The sequence below is a fragment of the Falco rusticolus genome, chromosome 12, assembly GCF_015220075.1.
Source record: "Falco rusticolus isolate bFalRus1 chromosome 12, bFalRus1.pri, whole genome shotgun sequence".
In the NCBI taxonomy this organism is placed as follows: domain Eukaryota; kingdom Metazoa; phylum Chordata; class Aves; order Falconiformes; family Falconidae; genus Falco; species Falco rusticolus.
The window spans coordinates 33,361,934-33,376,104 of NC_051198.1; the positions used below are offsets into that span (position 1 = coordinate 33,361,934).

The 14,171-nt window shown below is 47.3% G+C and overlaps 1 protein-coding gene across 1 annotated transcript; it reads left to right on the forward strand.

The window, feature by feature from the left end:
* The first annotated feature begins 1,453 nt into the window (after positions 1–1,453).
* LOC119156270 (solute carrier family 22 member 7-like) lies at positions 1,454–13,553 on the forward strand. Its single transcript, XM_037405873.1, is given in 6 exon segments — positions 1,454–1,831; positions 3,710–3,832; positions 8,352–8,499; positions 10,489–10,605; positions 10,608–10,651; positions 13,437–13,553. Coding segments are annotated over 6 exon segments (927 nt in total).
* Positions 13,554–14,171: the final 618 nt, after the last annotated feature.

The window sequence follows — 14,171 nt, forward strand, 5'->3', positions numbered from 1 at the left end:
GAGCCCACCCACTCCCACTGCTGCCAGGCAAGCCCAACACATTCCCGTCAGGTCCTGGGTCTAATTAACTAAGTAGCAGGGCATAGTCAGTCACAGTGGTTGCACACATGGTGGTCATTAACTAGAGGTGGTGACTGGTTAAATGAATGCGTTTGGGCTGGAGAAACACAGCAACCAACTGATGCACATTTTAAGCAAGTGCCGTGCGAGGAGTGGAGCCCCGGCAGCTGCAGAGCAATGACCTGCAGCTTCATTTCTGACGGGGAGGCTGGAGCTGCTTTGCAGTTTAAACATGCCACCGCATATTGAGAATTTCTGTTCCTTGCTCTTAGAAGACCAGTGATGAATAAAAATAATTTGTCCTTTACTTCAACTTCAACTGTAACCCTGGAGGCACAGCACTGCCAGATGTCCCTGCTTCACTCCTGTATGCTTCTGCTTCGCTCCTGTAGCTGAACAAAGAGCTCGTTTTCTTGGTGAAGAGCATAAGAGTGGAAATTCTCATTGAAGACCCACCTCTTTCAGGAAACCACTCCCTGAAGCAGGTGGTGGAAGGACCACGGTGCAAGGTCCATGCAGGGGTGGCACTGGTCCCCAGAGCATGTGGCTGTGACTTTGCAGGGAGTATGTTGTGGCCCTAACACGGCAGGTGCAGCCTCTCCACCCGCCAGCACTGCAGCTCTCATCGCTTCCTTGTATGTGTCCTGGGAAAGCACTTTCCCAGGTGGAGACAGGGACTTTATGGGGAAATATTTTGACTTTGTCCATCCTTTGGAGGACACTGGTGGCCCTCACCCACAGCCCACCCTTTCTCCCCAGAATGTTTACCTCCATGGTTGCATCCATCCAGAGGCTCATCTCTCTTCTCTCCGGGGCACCCTCTGAGCCTCTCCATGCTCCCTGCTCCCAGGTCATGATGACACAAACGGTGCTGAAACCCACTTAGCTGATGCACAGCAACCAAGCTTTGGTGCCCCTGGGCATCCCTACACAGAGGGTCACTCCCGCCCTCCCGGGGACCTGTTTTATGGCCTGGCTGGTCCGGCCTGTGGTCAGCTCTCACTAGACAGAGTTTGTCCACACTAGAAGTGTTACCCTCACTCTAGAAACAGCAATACTTCCACAGCAGCCTTCCCACAGCTGCCTTCCTGATGTGGATCTCCCTCTCCAAAACCAGAGCAGGAGGAAAGGACTCCAAAAAGAGAAGGTGCCTTCTGCTGGGTCCACCTGCAATGGCTGCACTGTGTGCACACAGGATCATTTCTTTGGCTCTACCCCCGATGGAGAGTTTTGCTGTGACTTTTGACAACCTTTCAGCAAGATCTCAAAGTCCAGTGAGGTGGCTGTATGAAGAGCCAGGGGAGGCTGAGCTCCAAGGACAGAGCGCTTTTCAAGCTCATGTTGCCGCTCCTTAGTATGTAGCTGCTCTGAATGAGCAAACTCCACAAAAAAGATGAAATTTGAGGATCTCCTGCTGGACATCGGTGGCTTTGGAAGATTCCAGATTTTTATTTTGTGTATCTTCTGCTTACCCAGAATCAACCTTCCCATGCATTTCCTGCTGCACAATTTTCTTGCTGCTACATTCTCTCATCACTGTGCAATTCCACACCAGGAGGCATTTGCAGATCTCACCATGGAGGAAGTTCTGCTCATCAGCATCTCCTGGGAGCCCAATGGCACTTTCAGGTCCTGTGAGATGTTCTCACAGCCTCAGTTTCACCTGCTGCTCAATTCCTCTCTGCAACCAGAAAACAGCTCGGTGATCCAGCACTGCCAGCGCGGATGGGTCTATGACCACTCACAGTTCACCTCCACCATCTCCACCCAGGTAATGCCTGGCCTGCAATCTAGCAGAAAATGAAATGAGCTCAGTGTTTTGAGGAGCAGATGGAGAGGTGTTCGCTGGGTGCACAGAATCAGAGGGGACTCTTTGCATTTTAAGCAGTGGAAATTACTTGTTTAGAGAAGATGTCCTGGGATGGGGAAGTTCTGTGAAGCTCAGAGTTAGAAGCCAACTTTATGTTATTATTATTACTGTTATTGTTAGTTATCGTTATTGTTGTTCGGTTGTTATATTATTATAGTTGTTGTTATTGTTGTTGTTATTATTATTATTATCCTTATTATTGTATCTTGCTTAGATTGATAGTTAGAAGTGGACACTTATCCTTATAAACATTTTAATTTCTCCAGATGATTGAGAGATTGGGGGGAGGGGGGGAAGACACACATACAGGATTTTCTCTGCTTGAGTCCCATGACATTTGCACAGGATTGCACCCTATCAGGATTTCATGAGGCCCTGACTTGCTGTCTTAATTTTCTGAACACTTTGAAACTTCTATTCCCTTGGCCATCCCTCCTCTCCCATCTCCAGCTTCCTCCTCTTCTCCCCAGATCACACTGCCTCCCTCCTCCCACCAGCAGTGTCTCCTGCTGTCAAGCCAAGTGGCTCTCAGAGGGCCTTCCACAGAGACATGACATACTACCAGCCACAGCCTTGAGCCTTCTGGAGGTCCCTTCCCATCAAACATTAACCACTCACCTTCTGGAACACTTTGCTAGGGTTAACAGTGATACCTCTGGGTGTTAATACTTTACCTTCCTCCAGACTACAGGAGGTCTTAGGGAAGAGGACAATTAGGTCAGACAAAAGGGGCACAGCTGGGTTGGAAACAATAGCGCTGACTGTCCCAGGGCCAAGTCTTAGCCTAGAGCTGGTGCCTCCTCCCTCCCCAGCACCCAACCAACCACCCCTGCTTTGGGCAGGCATGGAGGCGAGGGTCAGATGTGCACCAGGTCTGGACCCAATTTCTGCACTGTTTCAGGGAGAAAGGTGTGAGTCACCCTCGGGGGGAAAAGGCAGGGGTGGCCCATGCAGCACGGGTGCTGAGCACGGAGCCTCATGATGCTGCACCCACAGTACAGTGCCCTTGGGACATGTTCAAGGGGTCAGGGCTTTCTCTGGAGTCTTTTTCTCTTGCAGCAGGAAAGGTTGCTGCAGGTCTGGCTGGCCTTGGCAGGGAGGCTGCAAGGCTGGGTTGATGATTAAATTAAGTTTCTCCAAGTCTGCACATACAGAAAATCCACCCTGCGGCTTGGCCCAGCGTTCTGTAATGATTAGCAGCAGTTGCACCTCCAGGAAAGTGACATGATGGAAGCATGGCTGGGCCAGCCTCTCAGTAAGAAACCAGCAGGGTGGCATCAAGAGCATGGGGTGCCTACCCTGCAGCCCTCCTGCCTTGCTGCACGGGGCTTCAAAGGGAATGGTCCAGGCACGGCAGCTGGGCACCAGTGCAGCGGTGCCTGGTGTGGGCTGAGCCACATCCTGCGCCCGGCACAGCCCGCACCCGCAGTGCCCATCACACCAGGGAGCCTGGCAGAGGGGGCCGCGGGGGGCGAGCGCCCGGGCAGGCTGAGAGCACCTATGGCAGGGGCCAGGAGAGGGGTAAGGGGAGTGCTCCATGGTGAGGGGAACCCAGGAAAGCTTGACGATGGCCAGCAAGTGTCCACAGAGAGGCTGTCACAACATCGATAGATAACTGGGCTGAGTTTTGTACGATGCAACTTGATGTTTTCCAGGAGCCCAGCACCATCCTGCTGCGGTTCAGTGCAGGATCCTCCCACTCAGCCGGCCAGGGCAGGTACACCTGGCGAGGCAGGGCCTGGGCTGGGCACTAAGTTTCATTGTGGCCTTGTGTTCCAGTGGGACCTGGTGTGCGAGCAGCACGGACTGAACCAGGCAACTGCAACCTTCTTCTTTGCTGGCGTGACAATGGGGGCCATGGTGTTCGGATACCTCTCGGACAGGTTTCATCCCCTTCAGGCTGTTCCTCCAGGGCCCCTGTTTTGTGACACGAACTTAACAAACCAGTGACCTGCAAGAGGCAATCAGAGGAGCAGAGAAAGGACAAAGCACAATCACAAACAGAGGATCCAGCCTCTCCCTTGAAAATTGGGTTAAAGTCCTAGAGGGAAGCAATTCAGGAGCTAATGCTTCATGGATCAGGCAGGCAGCAGCCCACCAGGGAGGCGGCTCTGGCCTCCAGCAGGGTACGATGCACTGCAACAGCGAGCAGTGCATTGCTTTTGTTGCTGCAGGAACAGTAAAAACTGAAAAAAAACCCCACTGTGAGACCAATTTCAGAAAATATGAAAACTGTCTAAAATGTTACAAAAAATGTCTAAAATGTAAGAAAACCAACCAACCAAACAAACAAACAAAAAAACCACAAACCTGTCTAAAAATGTTTAAAAAAAAGCCAAAACAAGATGCTAAGAGAGTTACCTCCATGCAAGTTACATGGAAATTGGTTAAGGACACCCAAGTGAGAGGCTCGGAGGAAATGCATGCCACAGCTGCAAAAAAAGAGTCTCCAGAAAGCAAAAAGTGACTCTGTCATTGCTTGAGAAGGAGGGCAGGGGAGGTTCTTGAAAGCAGGGGACATTCCTCAAGAGCTGAGCAATGAGAAAGACAGGAACAAATCCACTCTCTCTGGTTAAACGTTAGAATGTGATAATGTAAACTTGAAAAAAAAGCTGAGTAATAACGTACAAAGGGCATCGATTAAGGAATTAAGTATTTTTGCAAACAGTAGAACCAGGGAACCTACCAGAGAACATGCAGTGCTGGCCTGCCATCAGGACGTACACTCGCTGCCCGCTGTCCATCACTTCATGCCTGAGCCTCCTGCCCAGGAAACCGCTCCGTTTCCTTCCTCCGGGAGCAAACTAGCGTTAGGGTACAGCAGGCTATAAAATCACTGCCTAGCAGAGGGGAACCAGCTTCACAGCACGAAGCACCGAGAGACTTAGAGCTGAGGATGGGAATTTTTACATCCATATCTTTCCCTGCAGGTCTGTGGGCACACGTGTGCAAGGACCCAGACGCCTGGCTGGTCTTCAAGCTGCGTGCCATGGCTTTGTATCTGAAAGAGTTTCATAGCACAGTTGGAGGGAAAGAAATTCAGAGTCAGGAAAAGGAGCAGGAAAAAATAAGGCAGAAGAGAAGGTCTCCACTAGAGCAAAATGAGAAATTGTGTTTCAGATGGGTAGTGAGGGGGGAGAGCCAATAGAAGATCAAGGCGTCAAAGGAGCATCTGGTCCCTCTGAAATGAGCTGCCAGAAGGGGGCACAGAGAAATACAGGGGTGAGTGCTAGTGAACTGCCAGGAGTGGGGTGGTCAGCCCGGCACCCTGCACCACCTTGGAGACCAAAAAGCTGCGGCACGGTCGGCATTGTGCGACCAGCAGTGGGGGGCTGGGAAGTGACATGTTTAAAATCAGTTTTTGACTGGTGTCCCACCAAGACCTCAGGAGCTGTGTGCCCAGCAGCCCGACCTCTCGCTGTACCAGGCAAATCTGCAGAAACTGTTCTGAAAGATCGAGTTGGTGGTGCACAGGTAGGTGTGACACACTAGTGAAGAATCAGTGGGGTTTTGCAGAGGATCCATGCCTCATGAACACACCCCATTTCTTCACATGCACTAGCAGGCATCTACATGGATTTCAAGCATTTTCCTTACCAGAGGCTCCTAAAGAAACTGAGCTGCCCTAGGATAAGAAGGAAGGTCTCTGCATGATTAGATAATTTATTAAAATGGAGGAAGGAGGGAGGAGATGTAAGTGTTTGGTTGTGACAATGGATGGAGACCCATGTGGACCTGTGCCTGGATTTGTGCACTTTTCAGCATGACTATAAATGATCTGGAAAAGGAGCAAGTGAGGAGGTGGTGCTGAGTGGCCAGGCTGGTAGAGATGAGACCTGCGTGTGGAGAACTGCAGAAGGAGCTTCACAAGTTCTGCTACTGGATGGGAGCATCAGAAGACAACGTTTCAGGGTAGATTAAAATAAAAAGAGAAGCAATTCTAACTTCTCATTTAAAATAGAGGCCTTTGAACTGACCAGAGCTGCTGAGGAGCAAGACTTTGGGGTTATGACAGACAGCTCTAGTCAAACATGCACTTGGCAAAGAAGAATTTTAATTAAGAATTATTAGGAAAATTAAGAATCATTAGGAAAGGAATACAAAATGAAAAAGGCTATCACTGTGCAGTAACACATACATGCATAGTGGCCCCACATCTTGAATACCATGTGCAGTTTTCCTTCCCCATCCCAAAATGATACAGAAGAAATGGAGAGAAGTTGGAGAAGCTAATGAAAAAGACCAAGCCATGGCTTGACTTGCAATCAGTCAGAGCAGGACCCTTCAGTCTGCTCAGGGGGCAGCTCAGGGAGGTTGGACAGCCATCTGTGCCCTCGTCAGCAGCCCGGAGCCAGGCTGGGGGCGCGCTGCCCACCTGAGTACCTGACCCTGGGGGCAGGGTTGACACTGGGAAAGGCTGGCAGCCCCGGGGATCGCAGCAGGGGCAGCACACCAGCACATCAGCAGTCAGTCTGGAAGATCAGTTACACCTCAGATGTCATGCCATGCCCCACAGAGCCCCTAAGACCCCTTAGAAGCTGACGTCCCATTAGCAACCTTCCTTTTCTCTGGCATAAATGAGGTCCCACCCCTTCGTGCTCACAGTTCATCTCTGTTGCTCCAGGTCCTGGCATTTTGATTAAGCTCAGGTTTGTTTTGTTCTAAGCCACTGCAGACATTTGGCTTTGAGAACATCTCTACTGACAAATTTTACCCTGGTAAACTCTCCAAAAACCTTCACTGTGAACATACATAAGCAAAAAAAAAAAAATTATATTTATGTATATATATTGATTTTTTCTGTTATTGCCTGCTTTTTCCCAAACACTCCTTTTGCACCTTGTCCTTGTACCAAATGGGCTGCATGATGCTTTGGCAGACTTCCAGACTGGGGTATTTATGAAAATGGCTGTATTTTTTCATTGTTATGCTTGTGCAGTTTGCTCCTTTTATATTTTCTCCATTTAATCTTTCAGAAGCTGTGCTTTCCTACCTCTCCCTTTGAAGACAATTTTAGCAGCGTTATTTCTAGCAGCTCGCTGTAGCCTGCAGCTCAGCCCTGCCAGCTTGCCTCTAGTTCTCCTAGCAGGTGGCGTGCGTTTGCTGAGAAAGTCTAGTAATGGGTCCATAAATAGCTGCCTTGCACCCTGCAGGGAATCTTACGGGTTTATACACTTCTTACTGTATTTTCAAGAAAAATCTTCATTTAAAAAAATACATCCTCTTCCTTAGGCAGTTACCCTATTGGAAACTGGTTGCAGCTCTGGTGTGTTTCTGGGTGTTTCCTGCTCCGACCCAGGGGCATTACGATGAATTTTGCAAACTGGCTCTGCTTAAATATCAAAGCAGATCCAGCAAGCTGCCCAGGCTCAAGCCACAGGTTGTTTTTTTCTCCAGCAGATACGTTAACTAGCTGCCACATTAAGTCATTTATGATCATTGTTAGGGATGTTATTGTGGCATTACGTCCCAGCACATCACTTTTTCCCCTGGAGCAATTATTCACCATCCTTCTCTGGTGGCCACCAATAGAGCCCTAATGCCAGAATCAGAGCAGGGTTTCAGTCCCTATAGACTGAACGTTACCTGTTGACAGGGTTAATTTAATGCTTTTGAACCTCATTTTTTGTCACATGCAGTGCTGATGTTCATCAGAAGACTGATATCTACCTTGTGCTCTGTTTTGATTTTTAGGTTTTCATAAGTTGTATAGAAATGCATACACATGTATTTGCGTCTGTGTGTGTATACATGCGCACTTGTGTGCGTTTGATTTTCTGTGTTTCTGCCCACCCTCCACAGAGGACTCTGCACCAGGGGTAAGATGGTCCTACAACTTCCCAAACCCTTTAGGAATGACCTCGCAGCAGGTTCCTCATAGACCCCTTAGGACACCAGGGCTATTTGCATATGTGGATTGGATTCATTTTATTTTGCTTTGGGATCTTTGTTTTCCTTCCAAGTTTTGGGGTGAAGGTGTCACAGTTCTCTGTCCTCCTTGACAGTGGTGGCAGTGGCTGGTCCTGAGCGAGTCAGGGAAGGACATGATGAGCCAGGCATTGGGACAGCCACAGGAGGGAGCAGGGTGGGCAGCACTGTGGGATTTCAAGCTGGCATTTGATGATGGTGTTGAACAGCGGAGCCCAAACCATTGTTTTGATCAGTGTGGCTCTTTCCATCGGAGAGCCTCATGGCTGGTGCTCACGAGGTAGGCTGGCCCTCAGAATCAGATCGTACCCCTGTACCATCAGCTACATCTGCAGACACTTCCTCCTCCCAGGACACTGCACCTTGTGCTTTTTGCAGAGTGGGCAATATTTTAATTTTCCTTCTTGAGTCTCTGGTTTGCCCCATTTCAAACCCTACTCCTGTGACAGGTTTCCAGCTGCTGTAACCCAGCCTGTGCTCATGGCAGGTTCAGACGGAAAGCATGCTCCTGCTGTTGCTTGTGTGCTCTGTCATGTTTGGGATGCTGAGCGCTGCCTGCATCTCCTACAGTATGCTGGCCATCACACGGACCCTCACCGTGGTGGCCCTGAGAGGCATCTCCCTTATTGTATTGCCTTTGGGTAGGTGTGTGCGGGGTTGTGGGTGCCCAGCAGTACAGGGGGACTTCGACCAGGCAATGGGGAGGTAGGGACTTGTCTACCAGACAGAACAGAGCTCACAGGAACAGAGTTTTGGAAATCGTTATGTGTGCCACTTCACTATGGGCAGCCAAAAAGAACATCTTTCTTGGGAGGATCCAAGAATTACAATTTACTGTTAGTCTAATTAATGCTCTAACAGTCTAGGCAACATGTAACAGCCACTTATCAGTACGTTGCAACATTAACACTTGCAATCTATGCTACCCAGTTCTCGGTAAGGCTCACCAGTCATACAACAAAAGGCATAAATCAAAGTATCTGCCCCTTTCCTCTGAGGCTGAGTTCTCACCCTTCAAATACACCCCTAAGACAATTCATAAGCATTGCCGTGTCCTCAGCAGGAGGACGGTGGGACATATGCAGTGACATGCAATACCTCCCCAGTCTTGAGTTTGCTCACAGTTTCTGTAAGTTCCCAGCCTGCATTTTTAGAAAGAGGTGAGGGGGAAAAAACACAAAAAAAGATCGTACAGAGCCAAGCGAAACTGAAGTGGAAGAATTTAAGTAATTGTATAATAAAACATATATATAAATATAAATATAATCTATATAAAAATATAAATTACATATTTATGTAATAAAAACAAGCCATAAAAAATTGAGTCCTGCGAAATTCACAGATAGATTTGAACCTACATTTCCCATGATTGTTTTTTTCTCTTATGTTAATGCATTTTATGGAGATGAGTTATCCTGTGTCCCTGGGTGGCTTGGGCTGTATGCCTACGGGAAGGAGCTGAACACTTTCCAGTAAGACCAGTTCTGCAAGTGGTTTTGCTCTACACATCATTCTCAGCTACTGCTGGAACAGTGACAGCAGTTGCTCATTAGTTTTATTGTAACCTGATCGAGGGCACATTAATCACTCACACCTTACAGGGATCTGGTCTTGGACCATTTCAGTGGGAGACTCCAATGAGAGATTTTGACAACTGTGTGACCTCAGCAGACCTCATACTCACATATTTCTTCAAGGTTGCAAGTCTTCCTACTGGCTGCACAGGACGCTCAGCTGAAAGCCTCCGTGAGAACGGCAGGTTCTGTGTTCTGCTTCCCTCGGGAGGATTTGGGTAGGCGTTGGCTGCTCTAGCAGGATGTAGCCACTGTGGGGTATTTCCAGTGCCTTCTGGGCCCAGAGTGCTCTGCAGACGCACAAAGCCCACATCCCCTCTAGGCCAGGTGGGCTGCACTGCGCCCTGGGAAGCCCTGGGCCATGCAGCCATGAATGCAGCCAGATGCAAGATCAGAGAGAAATCCAAAGAGAGGGAGCTGCAGGTGCTGGTTTATGCCAAGTGCTGGATCTCTTGCTGGAACAGATGGCAATGTAAGGCACAGGACCCCCACCCCACACAGGTCTGCTGAGCAGACCTCAGAGTGGCGAATCAGCTCTGCAGCAGTGCAGTATCCCTTGTGGCTCGGTGACCAGTGTAGATGCTTCACTGGGGGCCGCAGCCGCAATGATCTAGAGCCCAGTTGACTGTCTTTTGCAGAAGGCTTTGATTATTGTGAAAAACAAGTAATTTTAACAATTAACAAAGTAAGTATAGAGCTCACTAAATCCTTTCTACATGGTAATTTTACATACGCTACAATTTCAACATTTAGAGAGTCCCTAAAAGCACGAATCTGCAAATATAAACTCCTTGGGGCTAATTTTGATAGGTAAGAGTTTGAAACTTCAACCAGCTCAGAAAATTCAAGCTCTGACCAAAGATCGCAGGATAAAAATTTTGGCTAGACATACTACAATTAACAGATTGCACTCCTTTAGGGTAGAACACACGTACGTGTAACAAGGGTGTACCATTACTCTTACTCTCATGCACCACAGTTACTATTTTTAGCTGAGGTTGAAGTCTCATAGAGAAGACCCCCTCTCTTTGACCAGGGCCATGTATGCAGGGTAAGAAACACAGAGCTCCAACAGGAACACTGTCTTCTCTCCTCACACCACGTGGGTCCCAGAGTCTGTCCAGTGGCTCATCACCAATGGCAAAGTGAAACAGGCTCAGCGGCATCTGCTGAGAGTGCAAGAATGAACGGAAGGAAAGACTTCACTATCTCACCAGAGGTGAGAAACTGAAGATCCAGAGATGTGGTTTTCCTCTCTCGTTTTCTCTCTCTCTCTCTTATTTGATATTCTCTACTTCTGTTTGATACCTGAAGCAGTGCTCAGCCTGTGGTCTCTGAGGCACTGTGGTCCACAGGGTGCAATGCTCCATTTTACTCTAGAAAGCAGCTACATCCACTCTGAAAGATAAAGCAGCAGCTCAGCTCCCGTCAGGGCAGAAATCCCCTTCATTAGGTGGGGTGTCTTTCCATTCATTATTGCCGTGACAAGAAGCCTGAATATACTGGACACTGGACTAAATATGCAGCGAGGAAGAAGCATAGCCTGAAAAAATAAGGCAGGGGCATCACTCCAGTAACAGAAACGAGAGCATGCAGGTGCACAAGCAATTCGTGCAGCTTAGCATTTGCCACCTTGGTTGCTGCAGCGTTTGCCAGGTGTTGGTACAGTGCTGGCAGAAAAACAGACACACATGAATAGTATTTAGTTAGCATATTTTCCTCTCATATTGCACTGGAGATACTGCACATAGTGTTATCCAAAACCACAAAAGCCTAGTCCACCTTAGGCTGTGTTTAGTGCACATGTGAAACTTGAAGACTCTCAGCCATCAAGCCCCAGTGGTGAATGTGGGTGAACATAATCAGCATAATCAATTTTTTCCCCTGGGTAAAGCTCTGCTCTCAGGTCAGTCTTAGCTCTGACAGCAGTTTTACAGGAACGTGGGCAAGGGTGAGACATTGGGAAAAGTAGGCATGCACCCACCGGTCTGAATCCATTCTTGCTTGACCCCAGAGGTCTAAAGGATGGAGCAGAGATTCTCAGCTAGATGACTGAACAAATAAAGAGGAAGGAGAACCCTATAAAATAGCCACCTGTCCTCAGTACTCCGAAGCTCAGGGTATGAGGCTGATATTGAAATCTGCATCTTGTGCTGAGTTCTGTCTTAAAAACATATTTTTGCAGTCAGGCTCACAAATATCAAGACCTTGGTCCATGATGATTTTTTGCATCCAGGGGATAGTGATAAGCTCAAGTGATGCCCCAGTTCTAGGCAGGACTCAAGAGCCAGACAGAAGCTAGTCTTCCTTTGGAGAAACACCAGAGCATAGTCAGTGCTCATAACCCTTCACAGCCAGGCTTAGATGGCTGCACATCTGTCATCTCCGGCTTATCTGGTCCACATGATTTGTCTTGACCTTCTCAAGGGTAACAAAATTCAGCTGTGAAATCCAGTGGGTATAGAAGTTTGTGGCTTGTTAAATATTGATCTCTTTCTTAGTATCTTTGGTTTTTGTCTTACCGAAAGAGGAAGATAGGAAACCCTTAGCACCAGCACATGAGCCTTGTGTTTTGCTGTCACAGTCCAGCTGCACCTCCATGTGCACCCAGTGTTCCCGCATCCAGACCACTTTCTTATCCCGGCCAGCATGCCATTTTTGAAAAGCAGTTTCTTAGTATTTGTTGAAGAGATGATTAGCCCTTTTGATTTACGACAGAAAAATGGTGTTTAATCATGTGAGAAATGATGAGCTGGCATGTTGTGGCAGACAGAAGTTGAGCGTGACTCTCCCTTGCATTTAAAAAAGCCAGTAGCTCTGACTAAATGTGTAAAAATAACAAGTTATAAGATTTCTCATTCAGCCTTGGCTGATGACTCTGTATTTCAGAGTGCAGTGTTTCACAAGGAAGGCCATGGGCTTGCCCCTCGTACCATTCTAAGGGTTAGGAAACATAGCTGGGGCTTCCACACTTCACACCAAGTCACACCATGCTGCGACCCCTGGACCATGATCAAGAAAGGCTTGCAGGTGTGACACCTTGCTTGACATGGATTCATGAGGTTTACAAGGGCATACTTACTTTTTCTTGTCCATATACAAACATGGACTTGCCTGATTCAAATTTGCTTAGTCGATTTAACCATGCATCAGCGTGCTTTGATGACTGGTTATGGTAACAACTGATTTGCCTTAGTTCAGAAGACTTTGATTTTGAAAGACACATAATCCCAGGTAACTGCACAGCACGTGACTGACATGCTCTCAGATTTAATGGCATTGTCTTACAGAACTGATTAAGGAATTTCCCTGTGTGAATTTATTTTCAGTATGAGCTTTGTCACTCATCCAAAAACTGCAAAGAGTAGCATGCAATTAGAAATAAAATCTTAGCTCTTCCCTAGTGAAACATGCTGCTACTGATAGCTATCCTCTTCTCTTTCCTAAGGCTCTCTTTCATTTTGTACAATTCTTTCAACCAGAGAGCTCTTTGAGCTGGGATTTCTCTTTATTAGATACTTTTGCAAGTCCCCAGCCCCCATAATTGTTCACCACTGTCTCAATTGTAGGTGATGCTGCATTCCTGCAGGATCCCTCACTGTCCTCCCACCCCAGCCATCACTGAATTGTGTGCATTTTAAGTTTCCTGGGTTCTCACTATTCTGGCTCTCCCAGTTGTCCTTCCAGATGCCAAGAAGTCTAGCTATCGATACATACTGGAAGATGTTTTCCATGTCAATGTCTTACGTTACCCATTTTAATAGTAAATCATGCAACTTAGCAAGAGGACAGACTGCTGTCAGGGTAACTCGAATGTAATATTGAAATTCTCAGCATTGCAGAAGTAGTCTGTTATCAGAGCATTGTTCTGCAATGGGAATGCATGGCAAAACCAAGGTGGAGCTGGAGCTGAGAAGGGCTAAGACCCCAGCCTGCCTAAGGTTTCATGTCCAGGTCCTAAAAGCACAGCAGCTAAGCTCTTTCCTTCTTTCCACCTCTCCCAGGCCCTCAGGGGGATGGCAACAGACAAAAAGCCAGGAGGGAATTACTCCTACATCAGATTGTTCAGGACACCAGTCCTGCAGAAAATGTCTCTGTGTTCTGGGGCTTTTAGGTCTTAAACCAGGTTTTAACACCTATTAATAATGATTTTGTAACGGTAAAGGGAACTACTGGTCAAAGTGAAGAAACATATTTCCTCCACAATTAGGAATAAAATTTAAGGTGGAGAATAACCAATTAAATCTTTGTAACCACTGGGGTTATATGTTGCAAGTGTGCAACACCTTGTGTATCCTAACCTATTGTCTGAGTGATTGAGGGCTAGCCCAGAGAGAGAGAGTGTGTATGTGAAAGACACAGTTTTACTGCAAGACAAATATTTTGTGGTCCTTGTGAGGGAGTCAGTTGTTATTTGGAAATAATGGGAGACAAACAGAGTAAAGGAATATTAAAGAAAAGCCCACTGGGATACATTTTACATCACTGGAAACAAATTGCTGGTTCCCTAGGAGGATCATCCAAAAGGGGGAAGATCTGATAAAATATTGTAATCAATAGTGGCCTCTCTATAAATTGGAGAGTGGAGAAAAATGGCCAGTAAATGGAACTTTGAATTATAATATGTTGTTACAGTTAATACTATTTCTAAGACTAGAAAGAAAAGGGGATGAAGTAATACGTGCTGATGTTTTTCACGTTAAGACAACATCCAGAGTGACGGAAAAAATGTGGAATTA